This window comes from Sminthopsis crassicaudata, chromosome 6 (genome assembly GCF_048593235.1).
Source record: "Sminthopsis crassicaudata isolate SCR6 chromosome 6, ASM4859323v1, whole genome shotgun sequence".
Taxonomy (NCBI): Eukaryota; Metazoa; Chordata; class Mammalia; order Dasyuromorphia; family Dasyuridae; genus Sminthopsis; species Sminthopsis crassicaudata.
In genome coordinates, this window is record NC_133622.1 from 93,979,521 (window position 1) to 94,001,294 (window position 21,774).

Genomic DNA, 21,774 nt, shown 5'->3' on the forward strand with positions numbered 1-21,774 from the left:
AAAGTGGTTAGAGCATCAGCCCTGAAGTCAGGAGGATCTCTGAGTTCAAATCTGGTCTCAGATACTTAACACTTCCTAGCTGTGTGACCCTGGACAAGTCACTTAACCCCAGCCTCAGAAAAAGAAAAAAAAAGGGGGGGGGGACCTAGGCAAAAATATGAACAGATAATTTTCAGATGAAGAAATCAAAGCCATTTCTAGTCTTATGAAAAAAAAATGCTCTAAATCACTATTGATTAGAAAAATTAAGACAACTCTGGGGTCCCACTTTACACTTCTCTGATTGGCTAAGATGACAGGAAAAGATAATGATAAATGTTAGAGGAGGGGATGTGGGAAAACTGGAACACTAATTCATTATTGATGGAATTCTGAAATGATCCAACCATTTTAGAGAGCAATTTGAAACGATGCCCAAATAGCTATCAAATTATGCATCCCCTTTGATCCATCAGTGTCTCTCCTGTATTCCAAAGAAATTAAAAAAAAAAAAAGGGAAAAGAATCCACATGTATAAAAATGTTTGTAGTGCACCTTTTGAAGTGGCAAGGTACTGGAAACTGAGTGGATGCCCATCAGCTGGAGAATGGCTGAATAAGTTAAGGTTTATGAATATAAGGGAATACTATTGTTCTTTAAGAAATGATAAGCAAAAAAAAAAAAAAAAAAAGAAATGATGAGAAGTCTGATTTCAGAAAAACCTGGAAAGCTTTACATGAACTGATGACTTTGCTTAGTCCAAATATTAAGAATTAATGGTTGCCCAGATATCATCTGTCCCTTTGAGAGTTGCTGATATTTTGTTCCTTAAGAGATGAAATTATCAAAGACGGGTTGATCAGTTACCAGAATTAGGAATTAGGTAGTATAGTTTCGTGGATTTCCAATTTTATTAATGATTTATTTTATCTAAATCAGCAACAGAATGGGAATCAGCAGGGTAAAATGGAAAAAAAAACACTTAAGTAGATAGCAGTGATTAGTTTCATTACAATGAACTAATTTGATTATCATGAACAGTTTCCTTCATTTGTAAAAAAGAAAATATAGGAGTGGACTTGATAGTGTACACTTAATGATCCCTGCTGTTGGGAAGACTGAGGTTAAAAGTTTGCTTCAACTCAGATCTATATTATAGTAAGGCTGGAATTTAACTACAATATTCTTTGAAATTTTCATTTTGGATTGTCTTTCAGGAAGTGATTTTTTTCCATACCTATTTTGCCCTCTGATTTTAGGATATCAAGATAATTTCCCTTGAAGATTCCTTGAAAGATGCTATACAGGCCTTTTTTTTTTTTTTTTTTTTTTTTTTTTTGAACATGGCTTTCAGGTAGTCCAATAATTTTAAAATTATCTCTTCTGGATCTATTTTTCAGGTCAGTTGTTTGTCCAACAAAGTAGTTTTACATTTTCTTCTATTTTCATGCTTTTTATTTTGTTTGTTAATGTCTCATTAATTAATTAGCTTCCATTTGCCTAATTCTATTTTTTATTTATTTAAGAGTTTGTTTTCTTTATTAAAGCTTTTTATTTTTCAAAACATATGTGTGGACAATTATTCACTATTACCCCTTGCAAAACCTTGTGTTCCAATGCTCCCCTTCTCCCATCCCTTCCCCTAGATTGCAAGTAGTCCAATATACGTTAAACATGGTAGAAATATATGTTAAATCCAATATATACATACGCATTTATATAATTATCTTGCCGCACAAGAAAAATAAATCAAATCAGAAAAAAAATGAGTAACAAAATAAAATACAAGCAAGCAACAACAAAAAGAATGAAAATGCTATGTTGTAATTCACACAGTTACCACAGTCCTCTCTCTGGGTTCAGATGGTTCTCTTTATCACAAGATCATTGGAACTGGTCTGAATCATCTCATTGTTGAAGAGAGTCACAACCATCAGATCATTTCTACTTTTAAAAGGAATTGTTTCTTTAGTCAATTTTTATCCTTGCTTTTCCAAGCTTTTGATTCTCTCTAGCCTCTCTTTCATTTCGTTTCTCAATTTTTTCTTCTACCTCTTTTATTCTTAATTCTCCTTTCACCAAAGTGAAACTGACCTTTCCTGAAATCCTTTCAAGCTATCTTTTTAAAATTTGTAATATCAATTCTAAAATTTTTTAAAATATTGACATATTAACTTCCTGGCTCCTGACATCGACTTCATCCCTCCCCTGAAGAACCACTTCTTATATACTGAGAATCTCTGTCTATGGTACTGAAGACACTTTATTGAATCTGGTACCTTAAATCTATTCATCACTTCTACTTTGTATTATAATATTAATTTACATTCATAAATTTACAAATTTATATTCATTTAAATCATACCTATACAGTCTGATAATTTTCCCTATTTTCTTCTATTTAAATTTGAATTTTGCAATAAAAAGGTCACAATCTAAACTACAGACAGCTTCAGGTCTTGTTTTACTTATCTGTATAGTACTTCTCCATCTTTGGCTGCAAAGTATAAAGTAAGTGTGATTTCTGTATTGACCATCTGGTGATGTCCATCTAGAGAACTGTTTTTTGGGTTGCTGAGAAGAGTGTTTGCTATGACCAGCAATTTATCCTGATTAAACTCTATTAGTCTCTACCCTGCTTAATTTTATATTCCAAGGCCAAACTTGCCTGTTATTTTAATTAATTTTTTATTTCCCTTTTTAGAATTTCAATCTCCTATTTATTGAATAAGCAATATGTGTGTGTCTATGCACTTGTGCATGAGTATATATATGTGTGTGTGTGTGTGTGTGTGTGTGTGTGTGTGTGTGTGTGTGTATTATTTCCAGAAAATGTAAATTTTCATAGAACTGATCAATCCTGACCTCTTTGGCATCAGTAGTTGGAGCACAGACTTGTATTGCTGTGATGTTCAATGGTTGGCCTTGAATTCAAACAGAAATTACATTATACTTTTATAACATGTTAATATATCACTTTTGTAATTATATTCTGATTTTACCACCCTTCTATTGACTAGGAGGGCTACTCCTTTTTTCATAAGGGATTCTTGCCTTATATAAATAAATTCACCTGAAATAAATTTACTTATTCCCATCCATTTAAGTTTACCAACACCCAAAATGTTGCTGTTTAATTGTCTTATATCCTGTTTGAACACAGGCAGCTTACTGTGGTTCATAGGTTTTACATGCCAGGTTCCTATGCAGTGTTGATCTTTACAGCATCTAACTTTCATCATCAGACAAATCCACAGCCAAACTTCTTTAGACTTTGACCTAGCTTGTTTTGTTCTTTCTGTAGCTATTTGTAGTTACCCTAGACTTCCCCAATAAAATGTTGGATACCTTCTGACCTGAGGGACTCATGGTGTCATATTTTTAATAATTTAAATGCTTTCCATGGGTTTTCTTGGCAAAGAGTAATGTCCTTTCCATTTCCTTTCCACCTTTGGAAGAACTCTCCACTATGGCCTGCCTATCTTGAGGAATCATACACAGCAAAGCTCATAGTTTCATTGAGCTATGCAAACCCCTCTACCATGACAAGGAAGTGATTCAGGAGGGAAAATATATACGCACATATATTGCATACACATATTATGCAGGGAGAGAGAGACAGACAGATAGACACATGGACAGAAACAGAGACAGACAGATAGTAAAATCATGGATTAAGTCCTATATCTGAAGTGAAAAGACATAGGTTCACATTTTACCTCCAAATGTTAATAGTAAAATGAGCATGGATGGATAACTTTCTCTCTCTCATTCTAAGCTTCCTCATTTGTCAAATGAGGATCATAATACCTCTAGTATTCACCTCAAAGGGCTACCATGAAATTCAAATAAAATAATATAAGTAGCAAAACTTAATGCGCTATAGAAATGTCAACTATTATTATTCAGAGATATCTTAGTAAGTAAGACCTACAAGTTGTTTCTATCTTATTCAGATAAATGCTTTCATCTTCTAGCTCACTTTATCAAACTCTTGACAGAATTATTTTTCATTTCAGGCAAAGAAAAGCATATCATTCCCCTTTTCCTTCCTTCCTCCCTCCCCCACCCCCAACTAACTATCATAAAAATTATTCTTATTTTTTTAAGTTTCAGAGAGCTGGTCTTTCGTAGCTTTGATGGTCACATAATGGTACTAGCCAATTTTTTTTAATTGCTTAAAAATACTACAAATTTTGATATGTACAGTCTATCTCAAATGAATTTTTTTGGAATATGTTTGTATAACATTTTAAGTAGCCTGATTATTTACATTAAAGAAGACATAAAACAAGGAAGATTATATTTATAAAATGGTTAACTAATGTTAAGAGGAAAGGAATATAAAGAGAAGAGAAATTTTCTATAGATTTTGAGATCATTTAAACACTCATTGATGGATCACATTGCACTGATTGTATCAAAGTTCACAGTTCTACAAGGCCATCTTAGTAATTACCACAGGAAAAACCAGCACGCAATAGGATGAACAATCTATTGAATTAGTCATGTTTTATGAAGTTCAACCATGAGGAGCTATCCTATCCAGAGGGACACAGATTTTCTATATCAATCCTTGTTTTCTCTCAATAGATTCATAGTGACAAGTTTGCCTACACAAATTAAAGTTTCAGCCTTATCTGGTTTATGGTGATGATGGTTGAAAGACCCCAACATCCTTGATTTGAGCAAGCCTTTGATAGCAGAGATTATCATTATCTGGAAAAAACCTGAATTTTATAGGTACTCCCTGAGACAAGCAGGGAGTAGCTTTATCTTGACCTTTTGATGTTTATTAGAACTTCTGTTATCTTTAAGTGGATCTTGATTACTAGTTGAGACTCCGTTTTGAATTCCTAGCAGAGTTCTTTGAATTGATAAAAACCATCATAACTCCATAATTACTGCATTAACAAAAAACCAAGTTATGATGTTGACTCCAAAAGTTATTTTTCCTCTATAAGAAACCCTGGGCATGCTGTAATTCCCTGCTAAACTTTTTTTTTTATAGGTATTTATCCCTCCTTATGATGCTGAGGATTCATTAGGAACTTACTGTGCCTTAATGAGGTCTTCCTCCAGGTTAATTATGAGTTCCACTAGGGCACTTGGCTCTCCTCTTTCCCCTTGTTAATCACTAACTCCCTTTTGGAACTTAGCGTGTTAGTCAATGGCGTAGTATTAACATCTTTGCCTCTTGATTTGGAGAAGATCTAAGCGTACAAATTCTTTTAAGATATACCTTATGACACTGGCTCAAGACTCCAATATATTTTGGGGGTTGAACATTTGATGGAAACTATAAGAGGAGAGTCTGAAACTCCAATATACTTTGGTGGCAAACCTCAACAATATCTTAAAGGAGGGAATCTCAAAGGGTCTTTATTGCATTAGGGTACACTGTTCTTTGTATATTCACCTGAAAAGATCACAGTGGCAGCAAGTAGGGAATAGATCAACCACACTTTAATAAGGTACAAAGAATATAGTGTCAGATGGCCTGGGAAAATGAAGTGGGAAAGGAAGACAGATATATCAGAGTTGGACAGCATAGCTGAGTAGTAATGGGAGGAATGTTTGAGGAACAGGTTTTTGGAATTCCTTTGTTACAGGGTGCTAGTCGGGGAATGGTCTAAGTTTTATCTACCACCTTAAAGGCACCATACCCTTTCATGTAGGTGTTTTGTCCACAGCAAAATAATGTTTAATCACATATTTTATAAGGTATGTTAGGGTCTAGGGGGTAGATTTAAAAATATATATTTATTTATACTTTTTATTGTTGTTGTTGTTTCTAAAAAGCTAGGATAATTTACTTTTTGTCCAATGCAGTTTTCATTTATGATTTCTGAAAATATAGTTCTGAAAAAAAATAGGCTTTAAATAAAAATCTCATTGTGATTCAGATGAAGGACTTTAAAGCCAAATTACCCTGGCTTTCATTGAGTGGCCAATAATAGCCCTACTCCAAGCTTTTGTTGTTCATTATTTAGGTTTTGATAGCTTAGAATGAGTGTAAATAGCAATAACTTTTTGTTCTGGACAGAAATTCTGAGGATTTCCCTTTTCTGATAGAGACTTTTGTAATGGTAAACTAGACCATCTTTTGCCTTAATTCTTACCCAGCCCTTAGTCATGGAATGGGTGTTGACTCAGACAACTTGAGACCTAGGAAAGACCTTAATTTAAAGAGGCGAGTATTACTCAATGCCTCCTGAGCCATTTCTAGTCCTCTCGCCTTTTATCTTGCTATTGGACATGGTTCTCTCTGGAAGAAAAACTTTGCCTTGTGTTCCAATTCAAGCACAAGTCTTAACTTCAGCTTTATGATGTCATTGTTCTTCAAGATTGAAGGATGAATATCAAGTATGACACCGATTACTTGCCTGAGGCAATTTGTTGGTGGACTCTTGTGAAAAAGACTTTGAGAGAATTAAACGTGGGAGCCATCATGAATTTCTGAATGACTACTTGTAGGCTTCAGAACTATAGACTTGTAAAGGAAGCTACAACTTTCCACTTAACACTTCTGGCACTTTCCATCCTAGAGAGTGCTTGGAACAGACTCCCCTAACTGAAATCTCTCTTTGTTTGAAATGAGTTGTTTTTATCTTTTTTTTTTTTCTTTTTTTTTCTGAGGCAATTGGGGTTAAGTGACTTGCCAACAATTTGAATTCAGGTTCTCCTGATTCAGGACTGGTGCTCCATCTATTGTACTACCTAGCTGCCCCTGAGTTGCTTTATCTTACATCTTTATTATTTTTTATTCTTTGATCCGTTTGACTCAATATAACTTCCCACAACTTCTGTTTGATAGAGTCCAAATATGATGTTTCTACTATGATTACTTGTGAGAACATAAGTTATGTATTAGTTTATGTGTTGCCTGCATTCAACTAAAAATACTCCTAAAATGATCTGTCTTAATGGGATCTCATACCAAGCTCTCTGTGGACTAATTTTTTCTGGAGCTGCTTTGTGAGACACCATGGGTTGTGTGAGGGATGTAGAAGACCCTTACCCAAAATGAGTACTTGGAGATCACTCAAAATAGAAAGCAGAAAGGTTGTTTATTAAAACCTCTGGAGGATGAGCCGTCCCATCAAGAGATAAGAAAGAGAAAGCTCGTGGTAGGAGGGCTAAAGAAGTAGTAAAGATACACAGCTTTTATACAAGAGATTATATCACAAGTAAGAGAGCATTGAGAAGGGGAGGGGGAGGCATCTAATTGGTTGTTGCTATTCAGAGAGATTGGAATGGAAGGTTTCTGTTTCCCTGAAATCATCTGATTTCTAAGAAACAGAAAATCAGGTCTTCAGGCTTAATCAAGCAGATAGTGGTCAAGCTAATAGACTATTGATAAATGTCAAATATTGATAAATGTCATCAGCTCAGGTTAAGTAAATATGTTTTTAACTGGCCAAGGCTCAAGTAATATGAGCCTGCACATATTATACATGTCATGGGGAAACACAGAAATAATGAAAATAAAATACAGAAAAAGAATTCATACATTCCTATAAGTTCTTCACCTTACGTCTCTATTCCATCCAGTTGTAATCTTCCATCTATAATGCTGGAGAAACTGAGGCAATTCAGAGGTTAGATTTTTAATATTTTAATAGTAATAGTAATTTGGACTAGCCGAAACTAGCCGGCTGAATGGGACTCTTGTCTCAAAGCATCCAGCAGAGAGCAATTAATTCCAGAGACTTTTATAGAACCTAGCTATCAGGGAAACAAAGGTCAAAAGGGGGTAGAACACTGGGTAAGTCATAATTTCAGGAAGGATCATAACTTAGTCCTGACAGATTGGGGGATCAGGTAGGTTGGGAGCAAAAGACAGAGACTAGGGCAAGAGATAGTGAGCAATACCCAGGCATTTGAGATAAGCTATCTGGAGTTTTATGACTCTTTGGAATGTGAGAGTGTCCAGAGTTTGGAGGCCCCAATTCTCTCAGTCCCAATGGGGCAAGGAAGGGGGTGGCCACAACAATTCCACTCAGGGCATGATAATTCAGGAAAACTGAGGCATTATACATCATATATACATACATACATACCCATCCTTGGATTATGGTATAAGCCTGGACTCCCCCAGACAATGGGAGAAAATGTCAGGGGTGGAGTGGGGGCTTCTGGTTAGTCTATATAATCTTGTGGTTTGCAGTTTGCATTTCTCTGTTGATATCTTATCTGTTGGGAATTGCTCTTCTTGTGAGAGTGTAATAAATCCCTTTTTGCTTTTTTTACTTTGGATGTCTCTGATTTTAATTTTGAGTAAGGATCACTGTCCCATACAGTACTGATTAAATATCTCCAATTATTGGTAACAGAATCTCTCTCTCTCTCTCTCTCTCTCTCTCTCTCTCTCTCTCTCTCTCTCTCTCTCTCTTTCTTTCTTTCTCTCTCTCTCTTTCTTTCTCTCTTTCTCTCTCTCTTTCTTTCTCTCTTTCTCTCTCTCTTTCTTTCTCTCTTTCTCTCTCTCTTTCTTTCTCTCTTTCTTTCTCTCTCTCTCTCTCTTTCTCTCTCTCTTTCTCTCTCTCTCTTTCTTTCTCTCTCTCTCTCTTTCTCTCTCTCTCTCTCTCTCTCTCTCTCTCTCTCTCTCTCTCTCTCTCTCTCTCTCTCTCTCTCTCTCTGTCTTTTCTCTCTTCTCTCTCTCTTTCTCTCTCTCTTTTATGCTCTTTCTTGCTCTCACTCTCACTCTTGCTTTCTTGCTCTTACTCATAAGTAGCCCTGCTTTGCTAGGTATACAAATCCAAGCCACCTTTATACATAGCCTTCCCAGAGTCTGTTCTAAAATATTAACTTTTTTTCATTCTGGGATTGGTATACTTGGTTACATATACAAAGTAAATACAAGGAACTAGGGGAAGAGTGGGAGGATCCAGAAGGATCAGGACTAGAGGTAATTATGCTTGGGGTGAGCTTTGAAGGAAACTCAAGGAAGGCTAAGACAGAAATGAAATATCATTTGTGATTTAGTTTCCTCACCTGTAAAATGAAGATAAAAATAGCACCTGCTTCACAGAATTGTTGTGAGGATGAAATGAGATAATATCTACAAAATACTGGTATAAAATAGGCATGATATAAATGTATATTCTCTCATATTTCCTTCTCCTTCTCCTTTCCTTAATTTGGCAATGAAAAGATGATTTGTTTTATATATATATATATATATATATATACATTTCTTCTTCTAGAAAGCCTGATCTTTTTTTCCCCAAATACAGATTCCATTGAAAAGTCTGCCTCTGTTGGAAATGTGAATCTGGCAATAATCTTGAATACTTAAGAAGCTCTTTAGGAGATTTCTGTGGTTAACATTATCTTGTCTTTTTTGTTTTAGTTAGAAGCATGACAGTTAATATGCTTTCACCATGGTTGAAAGTTGGCATTTTAACTGTGGATTTGAAAAGGTTAAAAATATTTGATATCTCCTAATACTTAATCTTAAAATAATTAAAGTAGCATTGCCCATGGCATCATGGGTTGGGTAGATTGGTAGGATCTGCCAATATAAGAAATTAGACAAAGATAATCATATTCTAAATTCCTGAAATGTATAAACATTTTAAGGGGTGGTAGAAAGAAGTTAAAAAAAAGTCAATTAGCTTTACCAATTGTAGTAATTGAACTTGATACCAATAACCAATAAGCTTTAAAGTATGCAAAACACTGTTCTTCCAACAACTTGTGACATGTGTAATGCAAATATCTCCATTCTATTGATGAGAAAACTGAAGGTCAGATATTAAGTGACTTAGTTATGATCATCCAACTAATAGATATCTGAAATGGGTTTTGAACCCAGGTCTCCTTACTCTATGTCTAGATTCCTATGTACTAAATGTCCATACATCTTTTAATTAAGAGTTAGTGAGCTAAATGAGCTGAAAAAGCATAAGGAGAAGCAATTTTGAAAAAATGAAATTCATTGTATTTTTTTTTATATAATACGAAACTTTTTGAGGGCTTGAAAATGTTTCATTTTTGTCTTTATTTGCTCAGTCTGTGGCTCATAGTTGGTAATTAAACTATATTGATTGAATGAAGTAAGAAGGAATAGGGAGAAAGAAAAAGAAAAGCTTAAGAAGAGTATTGTCAAATTAAAAACCTATGTACCACTTTATTTTGTATTATTTTAATAAAGCTTAGTCAATTTATTGTGTATTAATGTTCAACTTACTCTGTATTTGTTGTCTTCTTCATTGTGTGAGTATGAGCTTCTTTAAATCAGTAATTTGTTGCCTATTGTGAAATTTGAAAATTGATACTCAACAATCGAGAACTGTATTTTGAATAAAATATAGACGTGATTGTTTAGTCCTGATTAGTGAAACTTGCAAGAGTTTAACTTTCTTATTCTTATGGGCCAAAGTGTAACCATAAAAATTCTAATCTGTGAACTTTTGCTGACCATGGGGGAAGATGAGTCAATCTGGAGAGAATGTGTTTGCCTATCATAAATTTCCAGGGAATTTGTGTAAATGTGATGATAGGATATGTGCCTACCACAAGACTTTCCAAAGGATGTTAGTCAAGGGATGTTGGTCCACTTGATGAGGAATTGATATAAGCCATAGCAACCAAAAAAGAGAGAAATGCATCTGTATAGGTATTGTGTAAATGCTATAATAGAGTTGCTCTAGTAGATGGATCCTTGACTACAGAGGAGTCTTGGATCCACTATATTGGTATTTGCTAGCTATACTAATAAAATGACCATGCTCAAATTTTTGTGTCTGACTTTCTTTTATCACAGATTTTTATTATGACAGAAGGAAAAAATATAAGGAGATTAAAATGGGGAAAAGAGTAGAGAAAAGAAAAGTAAAAGTACAGAGGGAAGGAAAGAGGAGAAGGCAAAAAGATCCAGGCAACCAAGCAATATTCATTAAACTCTATATACAAAATCAGGGGCTCTCAAATTGCAGCCTGAGGGCCAGATGCAGCCGGCTGAGGACTTTTATGCGCCTGCCAGATTATGGCAAATGGGCTGAGGCATGGAGACAGAGTGTGAGTTTTTGTTTTTAGGATAGTCCGGCCCTCCCACAGTCTGAGGGACAGTGAACGGCCCCCTATTTAAAAAGTTTGAGGACCACTGTAACTAAGTACTGTGCTAAGCACTGGGGAAATAGGAAGGTTAAAGACAGGCTGCTTGCTCAAGGATAAAGGAGGAAAAAAAGACAAAGAGAATATTGGAGGTGGAAGAAGAAGAAATGTGAAACCAGATGGAACGATAAAAGGAAAAGGAGAGGGAAGTGAAGAAGGATTGAGGGGGAAAGGATAGAAGAGGGAAAGTAAGAGAAAAGAAGAGAAGGAAGGATAGAAAAGGGTGCCTAAAAGAGGGAAAAAGAAGAAGAGAGGTGACAAAAGAAGGGGACATGAGGGAAAAGACAAAAGGAAGTAAAAAGAAGAGGAAGAAAAGGAAAGGAGAGGATTAAGGAATTAAAGATGGGAGAAAGGAGGGAGGAAATTACAGGAAGGAAAGGAAAAGGAATGGGGGAGGAAGGAAAGAACAAGAAAGAAAAAAGTGATGGAGAAAAGAAAAGGGAAGGACAAAGAAAATGAGGAAAGAGAAGGGAAAGGGGAAAGAAGGAAAACAGAAGACAGAATAAAAGGAAAAAAGGATGGAAGAAGAAGGTGAGGAAGAGGGAGTAGGGTAAGGAAAGATCAAGAAAGGAGGAAGGGAAGGAAGGTCAGAGTTAGAGCAGAAGTTGAAGAAAAGGAGAGAAGAAGAAAAGGAAGAGAGTGAAGGAAAAAGGAGGATGTACAAGAGAGAAAACAACCGGAGGCGTGGAGGAGAGAAGGAAAAAGTGAGAGAGGGACAGAGGAGAGAAGGAAAGGAGGGGAAGGGGAGAAGAAAAGAAAAGATGAGGGAACAAAAAGGGAGGAAAAGGACAGGGGAGAAACGGCGGAACCCAGAGGGGGAAAGGCGCGGACTGGGCTCCTCTCTAGGTTCCAGCCTCTCCTCGTAGTGCTTCTCCCTCCGCTCCCCGCCTCTTCCCCCCCCCCTCCCCTGCCCGCTCTGAATCCGCCCAGATTTCCGGACCCTCGAGCTCACTATTCCCTGTTGCCAGGTAACCACCACTCTCCCTCAGGGTCTCCAAGGATCTCTGGTTGTTCCCGCCTCTTCTTGAGGGGAGAACCCAATCAGACGCCGGAGTTTCTATCACGTGACCTTTTAGTAGCTTTCTATCTCAAGGTCCTGTTCCTCTCCTTCAGAGCCACGCCCATCCCATCCCAGATCCCCGCCCAAGGGGAGGGGGACTGGGCTCCCGAGAGGGTGGAGGGGCAGGGCGGGGCCAAGGCGGGGCCATGCTATCCCTCAGTCTCCGTTCTTGGCTTTCAGCACCTGCCGCTGTCCGGTACCGCCGCTGCCGCAGGTACTTCCATCAGGTAGGGAAGCTGGATTGTCCCGGTCCAGGTGGTCGGGAAGAAGGTTTGGGAACGGCTCGGACACGAGGGCTGGGGAGGCCAGCCTTGGGTATGGACCGGAGACACCTGAGGAGTGCAGGTGGCAGATGAGCAACTGGGAATGGTGGATGGTGGCGTTGGACAAGACTTTCCCCGGGCTTGTTTTTTTTTTTTTTTTTTTTTTTTTTTTTTTTTTTTTTTTTAGGGGGGGGAGGTAGGATGGGGCACGCACCTGTCTCCATCCTTGTTCTACTTTGAAGCTCTCGGGTCCTGACAGCCTTAGTCACTCGCGTACCTTATCTAGAAAGCATTAACCGGAAGGTTTTAAGATTGAGACTGCGTTTTAGCTGCTTTGATTAAGGTTGAGGGAGATCAACCTATCCTATCTTCCCTCTCCCACAGCCGGCTCCTGGTCTGTGCCTCCGCATTTTGCGCCCGCTGGGAGCTTGGGGCACAGTTTATTTGAGCCTTTTTTTTTTTTTTTTTTTTTTTAAGGGTAGCGCAGAATGAGATTGTTGCAACGGTTGTTGACTGAACAAGTCAATGAGTATTTAAGTGTTCACTGTTATCCTATCACTGATGGAAATACAGAGGAAGGCAAAACAAAAACAAAAGCAAGGAGTACTCCATCTGAAGGGGGAAGAAGACAACCTGCAGATAACTATATACAAGCAAGATACTTTCAGAAAACAGAAAAAGTAGGAAATAAGAGAAGACACGACAGTTAAGGAGAATTGAAAAAGGTTTCTTGAGGAATACGGAATTTTAGCGGAGATTTGGAGAAAGCCAGGGAAGCTTGGAGGCCGAGATTTGTGGTGTGTTCCAAGGCTAGGGAGACGACTAGAGAAAATGCGTAGAATCTTGGAACCACTATTTTGCTCGAGGAAGAGCTGGGGATCTCGAGTCTCTGGATTGATGAAGTAAGGTTCCAAAAGATTGGAAAGATGGGAAAGGGTTAGACTATGAAAGACTTTGAAAGACAAACAAGCTTTTTACGTTAGACCCTGAAGGCAATAGGGAACCACTGAAGTTTTTTGAATGTTAGAGGGAGGAAGATGACATAATAAGATTTGTGATTGAGGGAGATTAAGAAACAGTTGTTTTATGAAAGTTTTTAGATTTTCACTTCAGCTTATTTTATTTTCTAAGCTGTTAATTTCTTGAGTGCAGAATGTCATTTTTATTATCAGCATTATGAGTTACTTTTGTTGTTATTGAAGCAATTGGGGTGAAGTGACTTGCCCAGGGTCACACAGTTAGGAAGTGTTAGGTGTCTGAGGTCAGATTTGAACTCAGGTCCTCCCGACTTCAGGACCACTGTACCATCTAGCTGCCCCTATGAGTTACTTTTATAAGGAAAGTCTCTTTGATGTTAGTAGGAAAGAAGCATTGGGGCAATGAAGGTTGCCTGCACTCATGGGATTGACACTGAAGTATATACAAAAACATTATAATATGAAATTGATATAGACATGTGGAATTAACACAGTGTGTAAATTGTATCGCATATATAAAAGATGAAACATCTTTTATGTTTTTCTGTATTATTTAACAGATGCTTTGTGACAGTGTAAACAAAACAAAAAACTAAAGTCTCTTTTCTCTACCATCTTTGAACCGTATCAAGTAAACACAGTTTTTAAAAATTTATTAGAAAATTTTATAAATGTGTTATCTTTTCCTAGGAAAATAAACTTGCTATAAGCTCCCATAGATTTAACTATCATCTCTATGCAAATAAGTCTGAAGTCTACATGTGCTGCCTCTTCCAGTCTCTTTCCTAAGTTTCAGTTCCCTAACACAGGTTGCCTAAACCTTCCCCCTCTTTCATATTTCCTTATTTCTATCAAAGGCATTGCTATCCTTCCAGTATCTCATGTTCACAATCTCAAAAAGTATAATTTCCCTCACCTCATCAGTTGCCAAATCTTCTTATTTCTATCTTTATATCTCTTTTATAGACCTCTCTCACTCTTAGGGATCCCTAATCTCCTTTCCTATAGATTATTGCAGTAGCCTTCTTATTGTCTTCCTCCCTCAAGCCTTTTACCATGTCAGCCTTTTTCATATACTTCATTTCCATATTCATTCAATTGTGGTGGCTGCTTGTTGATTGCCTCTCCAATTAAATATGAACAACTCTGTTTAGCTTTTAAAACTCTATGCACCCTGGATTCAGTTGATTTTCCTAACTTCATTGGACATTTTCCCCCATTCCACAATCTGTTTGTTATCTATCCAAATTGACCTCTGCTCTTCTTCACTCCATCTCCAATTGAAACACCTTTACATTGGCATCTCCCATATTTGGATTATATTTCTTCTCCCTGCCTTACAGTTCCTCTTTTCCTTTAAGATAAAGCTCAAGAACCAGGAATTTAGAAATCTTATCTTCATGAATTCAAATTTGTCTTACACATAGTGTAAGCTATGTGACCCTGGACAAGTCCCTTAATCCTCTTTGAATCAGTTCCTAATCTGGAAAAGGAAGTGGCGAAACTACTTTAGTATCTTTGCCAAGAAAATTCCATGTATACATGCTTTGTGCATGTATATATATATAGATATATATATATATCTATATCTATATCTATATCTATATATATATATATATATCTGTGTGTGTGTGTGTGTGTGTGTGTGTGTGTGTGTGTGTGTGTGTGTTGCTTTTAATGCTTCTTATCAACTCCATTAAGGGGAAGCTAGGTGTCTTAGTGGATAGAACTCTGGGCTTGAATTCAGGAAGATCTGAGTTCAAATCTAGCCTCAGACACTTAGGAGCAATGTGCTACCTTAATCCACTGGAGAAGGATATGGCAAACCACTTCAGTATCTTTGTCAAGAAAACCCTATGGATGGCATAGTCCAAGGGATCATGAAGAGATGGACATAGCTGAATGACTGAATAACACAACAGTCTCCTCCATTATAATGTAAATTCATTGAAAATATGGATGATTCCATTATTTAAACTTGTATTTTCAGTGCTTAGAACATAGATAATAAATGCTTATTGATTTGAGTAAAGGATGTTTTTCTGTATCAACCATTAAAGAAAGGAGTGTTGCCTAAGAGAATTTAAATGAGGGGAGGGAGGAAGATAGAAGGTTTCCTGGCTGCAGGCAGGTAGGGGAGTGTTAACTATACTTCCAGTTCTTTAATTGCTGGGTAATACTTTAAAGCAACTCTCTAGCACTAGTTACCTAGATGCCCAGTTCAAGACCTTGCACATTTTCCCCTTACTAAACCTGTGATTTTTTTTTTGGTGTAGTGACTTTTAATAAGTTGCTTTATCTCTCAATGAAGATAACACAAAATAAATGTTTAATAAATATGTGCTGGATTAACATGAAGCAAAAGTGATAAAATGAAGAAAAAAACTGAGGCAAATTCATTATTACAAAGGGAAAAAAATAGCATTATACTAAGAATTGACCAAAATGGGAGGATGAGAGTATTGTGACAAACTTACTATTTAGTATTATGAATCATTTTCTTGGTTAATAATTGCTGACATTTATATAGCTATCACAGGTATTATTGGCATCATACTTTTACAGATGCACAAATAATTATTTATCTAGACTCATATAATTAATAAAGGTCAAATGTAGGATTTGGATCTACATATCCTTCTTGACTCCAAATCTAATGCTACTTTCTTTGCCTAAAATTTAATAACTGTAATAAAAAAATAAATTTACAAAGACATATATACCCAAGCAACAAATATATAATTGATCTACACTTAAACATATCAATCTTTTTATTCCTATTGGTGGTGTGGTTTTTTTTTTTTTTTTTTTTTTTTTTGAGACTTGTTCTCCTTATCTTGCCCAGGATGGATAGTTGACATGAAATCCAATAAACATTTATTAAATACCTACTATATTCCAGATACTGTGCTGCGTACTGGGATTATGATAAACAAAAAAGAAAAATAATCCTTACCTTCAAAGATTTTATCATTTAAAGTTGGAGGCATAGAAAAGGAGGCAGAACAACAAATGGAGAGCATGGGGCGTTAGAGGGTATTTAATATGGGGATACTTTGGGACATTAGGATATCTCTCTTGGTGCTGAAACTAGATTGGTGCAGTGAGCTGAAAGTCCAGTTTTTGCCCTATAAAAGGAAGGCCTCAGTACTCTACCCCATAGCTCTCCAATCAGAGGGGAGAGAAGGCTGAGGGAGGTGATACCAATCAAGGTTCAAGTTAGCTGTTTGGTGTGAGCAAATCTTGGGAAGGGCATCTTGTTCTGTAGGACTGAAACCAGGAAGGGTAGCAGATATAAAGTAGAGTGATGGCTTAAACAGTAAGGAAGCTTTGAATTGAATTTTCAACCCTAACTAGTTTGTTTCTCCTTAGGCAGCCTGGTGAGTTCTAGTGACTCACTATATTGGTACTAGATTTACAATCCACTTAGCCTACTTAAGCTCAAAACTACTGAGCTCTAGTGATCTACTCACTTCGACTTCTCCCAGTGCCAGAGACTATAAATGTAAGGACATCACTCAGGACTCTTTATAACTATTTTCCTTTTAGATCAGGTGGTAGTATTTAAAACCCTTTCTCAACACACCCCTCCAGAAAAGTCATGTGAAATCATATGAGATTCTATCCCATTTTACATATGTGTAATTAGAATAATGATGACAGAATATTTTGTCTAAGCTGATCTGGATCAGATGACTTCTTGGGGTCCCTTCCAGCTACAGGTTACAAGAGTACATTCAATATATAAATAATGAATTACTCAACCTTGACATTTTTATTTCATATGTATGAAAATTTTTTGCCAGTCTAATTGACTTGTTTAGAAATTGCTATTCAGAAATAATTTTAGGTCATTGCTTCAAGAGTTTGTGGGAAATAATATGTAAACTTGAAATATATGGGAAAGTAAATACCTGTTGCAAAATGCTTGCACAGAGAGAAAATTACATGTATTTGTGAGTTTCTAAAATTATAGTGTATTATAATGGCCGATTGAGTTTAGTTATTTGTGTTGGCCTTTTACTCTGTACAATTTTAAGTTCTTACAGAGAAATTATGAACACTGTGCATATATTTGTAGAAAATACTTATTTTCCATTCCTTACATTTGTATCGATATTTTACATTTTTTATTCGCATTTGTTTTAAACAAAACCTTTAACCTTAGTATCAATTTGGTAGAGTAGAAATGAAATTGGACTGGGACACAGAACACCTAGGATCAGGTTATAGTTTAGATGTTTTTAAACTGTAATTTCCTTCCAATTCTAATATACTTTGCTCCAGTTATTTGCCCAATATCCCTGCATAATAACAAATATTGAATAACACTTGAATTTGAAACATTTCACAAAATTACTTTTTTTTACCAATACAATAACATTCATTTTTACAAAGAAAAGCAAGAACCTCCTATATTGAAGTACTTAAATCTCCTGCCTACATCTTTGAATTAATTTGAAATCCAACACATGAAGTTATAGCAACAGTTCATTAAAACGTACCATATTGTTCTGTATTCTGAGAAGCTTGACCTCAGGTTGATGATTTTTTTCCAGGCCTCAAATTTGCAAAGATGATTTTTTGGATCAGGGAAAACAATCAAGCTGCTCTGGTGGAGAGAGTATTCATGTAGATGAAATCATAGATTCATGAAATCATGAAATTCAGGAATTTAATAGTTTAAATTTAGTCCAAAAAGCAATTAGTGATTCTTATGTTGATGCTATTTCTTCAGGATTTCAGAAGAAGAGTGATTTCATTTATATGAGCAGCACTGGAAATTAAAATTCTTCTATATCTTCATAGAAAGTTTTGTGAATTGAGACTAAAATAAAACCACCTGGTGACCATAATTCTAGCATCACATCTTTTCTAAGCATGGGTGGACTGGTCCTTAGACAACAGACATAGTTGGCCATGAAACCTATACCCCCAACATTCCAGCTTGGGAGAGTTTATGTCAAGGTTTTTGTTCTTCTGGTGTAGGGCCCACCATGGAGTGGGGGGGGGAGGGCTTTTGAGTAGGAACTTATCAGATGTTATAAAATCCAACTTTAACCTGATTTTAAATATTCTTTTGGTCTTTGTTTTTTCTGTAGTTAATGCCCCCCCCCAAAAAAAACCTTCTATTATGATTTTGTGTTTTTGAATCAATTTCTTCTGATTATATACCCCTTTGGATTTCTCCTACCTTCATGTCATGGATCTTAATGTGTATTTAGGAAAAGAGAATTAATAAAAAATATTTTTCAACAAATGCTGATAAATGATTCAGAATATTAAAAATTAGGAATTTCTAACTAATTTTCATTCTTCCTTTGTATTGTTACAGCAATAGGCTATTTTGACTACTGTATAGTAAAGTAGTAAAAACTAGTGGCTTAAAAAAAAAAATCATACCAGTGACTCTCTTTCTGCCTCTCTGTCTCTATGTGTGTGTGTCTCTCTCTCTCTGTGTTTCTCTGTCTCTGTCTCTGTCTTTCTCTTTATCTATATATATATATTGTTCCTACCAGTTCTAAGATTATCATGCAATATTATGGTTTGTCATGGAATATTTCAGCTGTAACACACACACACACACACACACACACACACACACACATATATATATATATAATGTGAAAATTACAGAAGTGATAAATGGTAAATATTTTGAACAGTCAAGGATAATATTCTAGGAAGTTCTGCAAATATATCACTGATTAGAAATCTCCTTTGTAGAAGTCAGTTTTGTAACATAATTTATGATGTATTAAACTAAAGAGATTCATCTTTAGCTATCTATGAAAGTATTCTGTAGAGGTTTGTGTTTAGATGACCAAATGTGAAGGAAAAGAAAGGATTGCTTAGGAAATGAATTAGAGCTATGGGAAACTATTTTCTAATAGTAGGGACACTTTACATGGTTTTATATAGTTTGCAATTTAACAAAATATCATTGTAAAATGTGCTATTCTTATCCTATTGTTAATTTCATTTTTAAAGTCCTCATTTATTTAGAATTAATTACAAAACATGAACAATGAAGCTCAAGACCAATTTTTTAAATTTATTTTGAATTATAACAACTTTGAACAGATCTTGAGGCTAGAACAATTATTAGTATCTTTCATGCCATATTTTCTGCAACCTAAATTAGAGAATTAATGGATAATTAATAGAAAAGATGCCATAACATAGTGAATTATATATTTGTTATTGGGGTTTTGTTTTTCTTTTTCTCTTTTAAATTAGGGGTGATGATATCAAGGGAAAAAACTTGTAAATTATAAATTATAAAATAATATAAAACATCTAAAAGAAAATGAGAGCAATGGTGGATTCATGGACACCTAGATTTAGTCTCACATCTTGCTGTGTGACTCTGAACCAGTTATTTAACCTCTCAGTGCCTCAAGCTACTCTAAAAGTTGCACAGCAGAATATGATCTTCAGTGGTGGAGAAAGTTTTTTTTTTTTTTTTATAGGGAGTTTGCTATACTATTGAAGTCATAAGTCAGATCCAAAAAACAGAGAAAGTTTGCTTTTACTCTAAAGCATTTTTCCTTCACAAAGCTCCACTATGTTGTTTCCTCATGGAGTAGTTGTGACTTTGGGCTCTTTAAGACATTGTTGGTAAAGCAAGATAGGAAAGCTCTAAATATGGGCCCCATAAGGGATTTTGTGTATGTTATGTGGGGTTTAGTCTACTTCTTCCTTCCCCTTCATTGTATTCCTTTTTCTTCCTCCATTTCTTCCCTGCAGCTTACTTTGAGTCATAGGGCTGAAAGGAGCCTTAGAAGTCATCTAATCCAATCCCTTCCTTTTTTTCAGGCACAGACAACAATTTAACTAGTAAGTTAAATAAGTGTGTGTTGACATGGAGATGATCAAGAGCCTGGGATGGAGCAGCCTTCTGGCACTATTGGGGAGCAATGGGAAGCAACTCTGCCCTCCCTCTAGGGCTTAAGTAACTGAACTGGAAGTCCTATGGGAGCCCAATTTGGGAGGTAGTGAAGCCACACTTATATGGAAGAATGGAGCCTCTGGGATCCATTCAAGGGCTTAGTTAAGGCAACTTTACTGAGTATTGGGCTGGTGTACATAGGAATCGGAATTTAAATCTGGTTGGTTCTTTTGTAATCTTTTCATTATAAAGATGAAGAGATGGAGGACAAGAAACTTACCCACAGAGAGGCTCAGAGATAGAGCCACAATTAAATGTCAGGATGCCTGACTAATGAAGAACTGTCTAAAGTACAAAAATACCACGACACCCCAGGGTAAGCCACAATTATTGATCAAGAGTGTCTGAAACCAAATAATGTCACTTCACACTGTTCCTATACAAAGAGGAATACTTTGTGTACCCACTGTGTTTGATGATTCTCAACATACAAAGTTCTAAACTATAAAATGTGACTTGGAGGATTTATCTAAAATGATAATAGGTCAATGGCACAATATTTTTTTGAATGTACATACATTCCCCTATCTTCTAATGTCAAAAAAAATTTTTTTTTTATTTTTATTTTTTTTTTAATTTTTTATTTTATTTTATAATTATAACATTTTTGACAGTACATATGCATGGGTAATTTTTTACAACATTATCCCTTGCACTTACTTCTATTCAGATTTTTTCCCTTCCTCCCCCAACCCCCTCCCCCAGATGGCAAGCAGTCTTATATATGTTAAATATATTACAGTATAATTTAGATACAATATATGTGTGTAGAACCGAATTTTTTGTTGCACAGGAAGAATTGGATTCAGAAGGTAAAAATAACAGTTTACATTCATTTCCCAGTGTTCCTTTTCTGGATGTAGCTGGTTCTGTCCATCATTAATCATTGGAATTGGATTAGCTCTTCTCTATGTTGAAGAAATCCACTTCCATCAGCATACATCCTCGTACAGTATCATTGTTGAAGTGTATAATGATCTTCTGGTTCTGCTCGTTTCACTCAGCATCAGTTGATGTAAGTCTCTCCAAGCCTCTCTGTATTTCTCCTGTTGGTCATTTCTTATAGAACAATAATATTCCATAACATTCATATACCATAGTTTACCCAACCATTCTCCAATTGATGGACATCCATTCATCTTCCAGCTTCTAGTCACTATGAAAAGGGCTGCCACAAACATTTTGGCACATACAGGTCCCTTTCCCTTCTTTAGTAGTTCCTTGGGGTATAAGCCCAGTAGTAGTATGGCTGGGTCAAAGGGTATGCACATTTTGATAACTTTTTGGGCATAATTCCAGATTGCTCTCCAGAATGGTTGGATTCTTTCACAACTCCACCAACAATGCATCAGTGTCCCAGTTTTCCCACAGCCCCTCCAACATTCATCGTTATTTGTTCCTGTCATCTTAGCCAATCTGACAGGT

General features: G+C 36.1%; 1 protein-coding gene across 4 annotated transcripts in view; it reads left to right on the forward strand.

Annotated features, from left to right (window-relative positions):
• Positions 1–12,222: 12,222 nt before the first annotated feature.
• The window catches only part of WDR17 (WD repeat domain 17), a 129,319-nt gene continuing 119,767 nt past the window's right edge, over positions 12,223–21,774 (forward strand). For 3 of the 4 annotated variants that reach the window (XR_012483202.1, XR_012483203.1, XM_074273446.1), the window contains exon 1: positions 12,296–12,384. Coding sequence is in view for 2 of the 4 variants with exons in the window: in XM_074273446.1 (XP_074129547.1) it covers positions 12,304–12,384 (81 nt within the window). In the remaining 2 variants the exon portion in view is untranslated. Of the gene's footprint in view, positions 12,385–21,774 lie in introns of all 4 variants that reach the window. The other variant, XM_074273447.1, reaches the window with a different exon arrangement.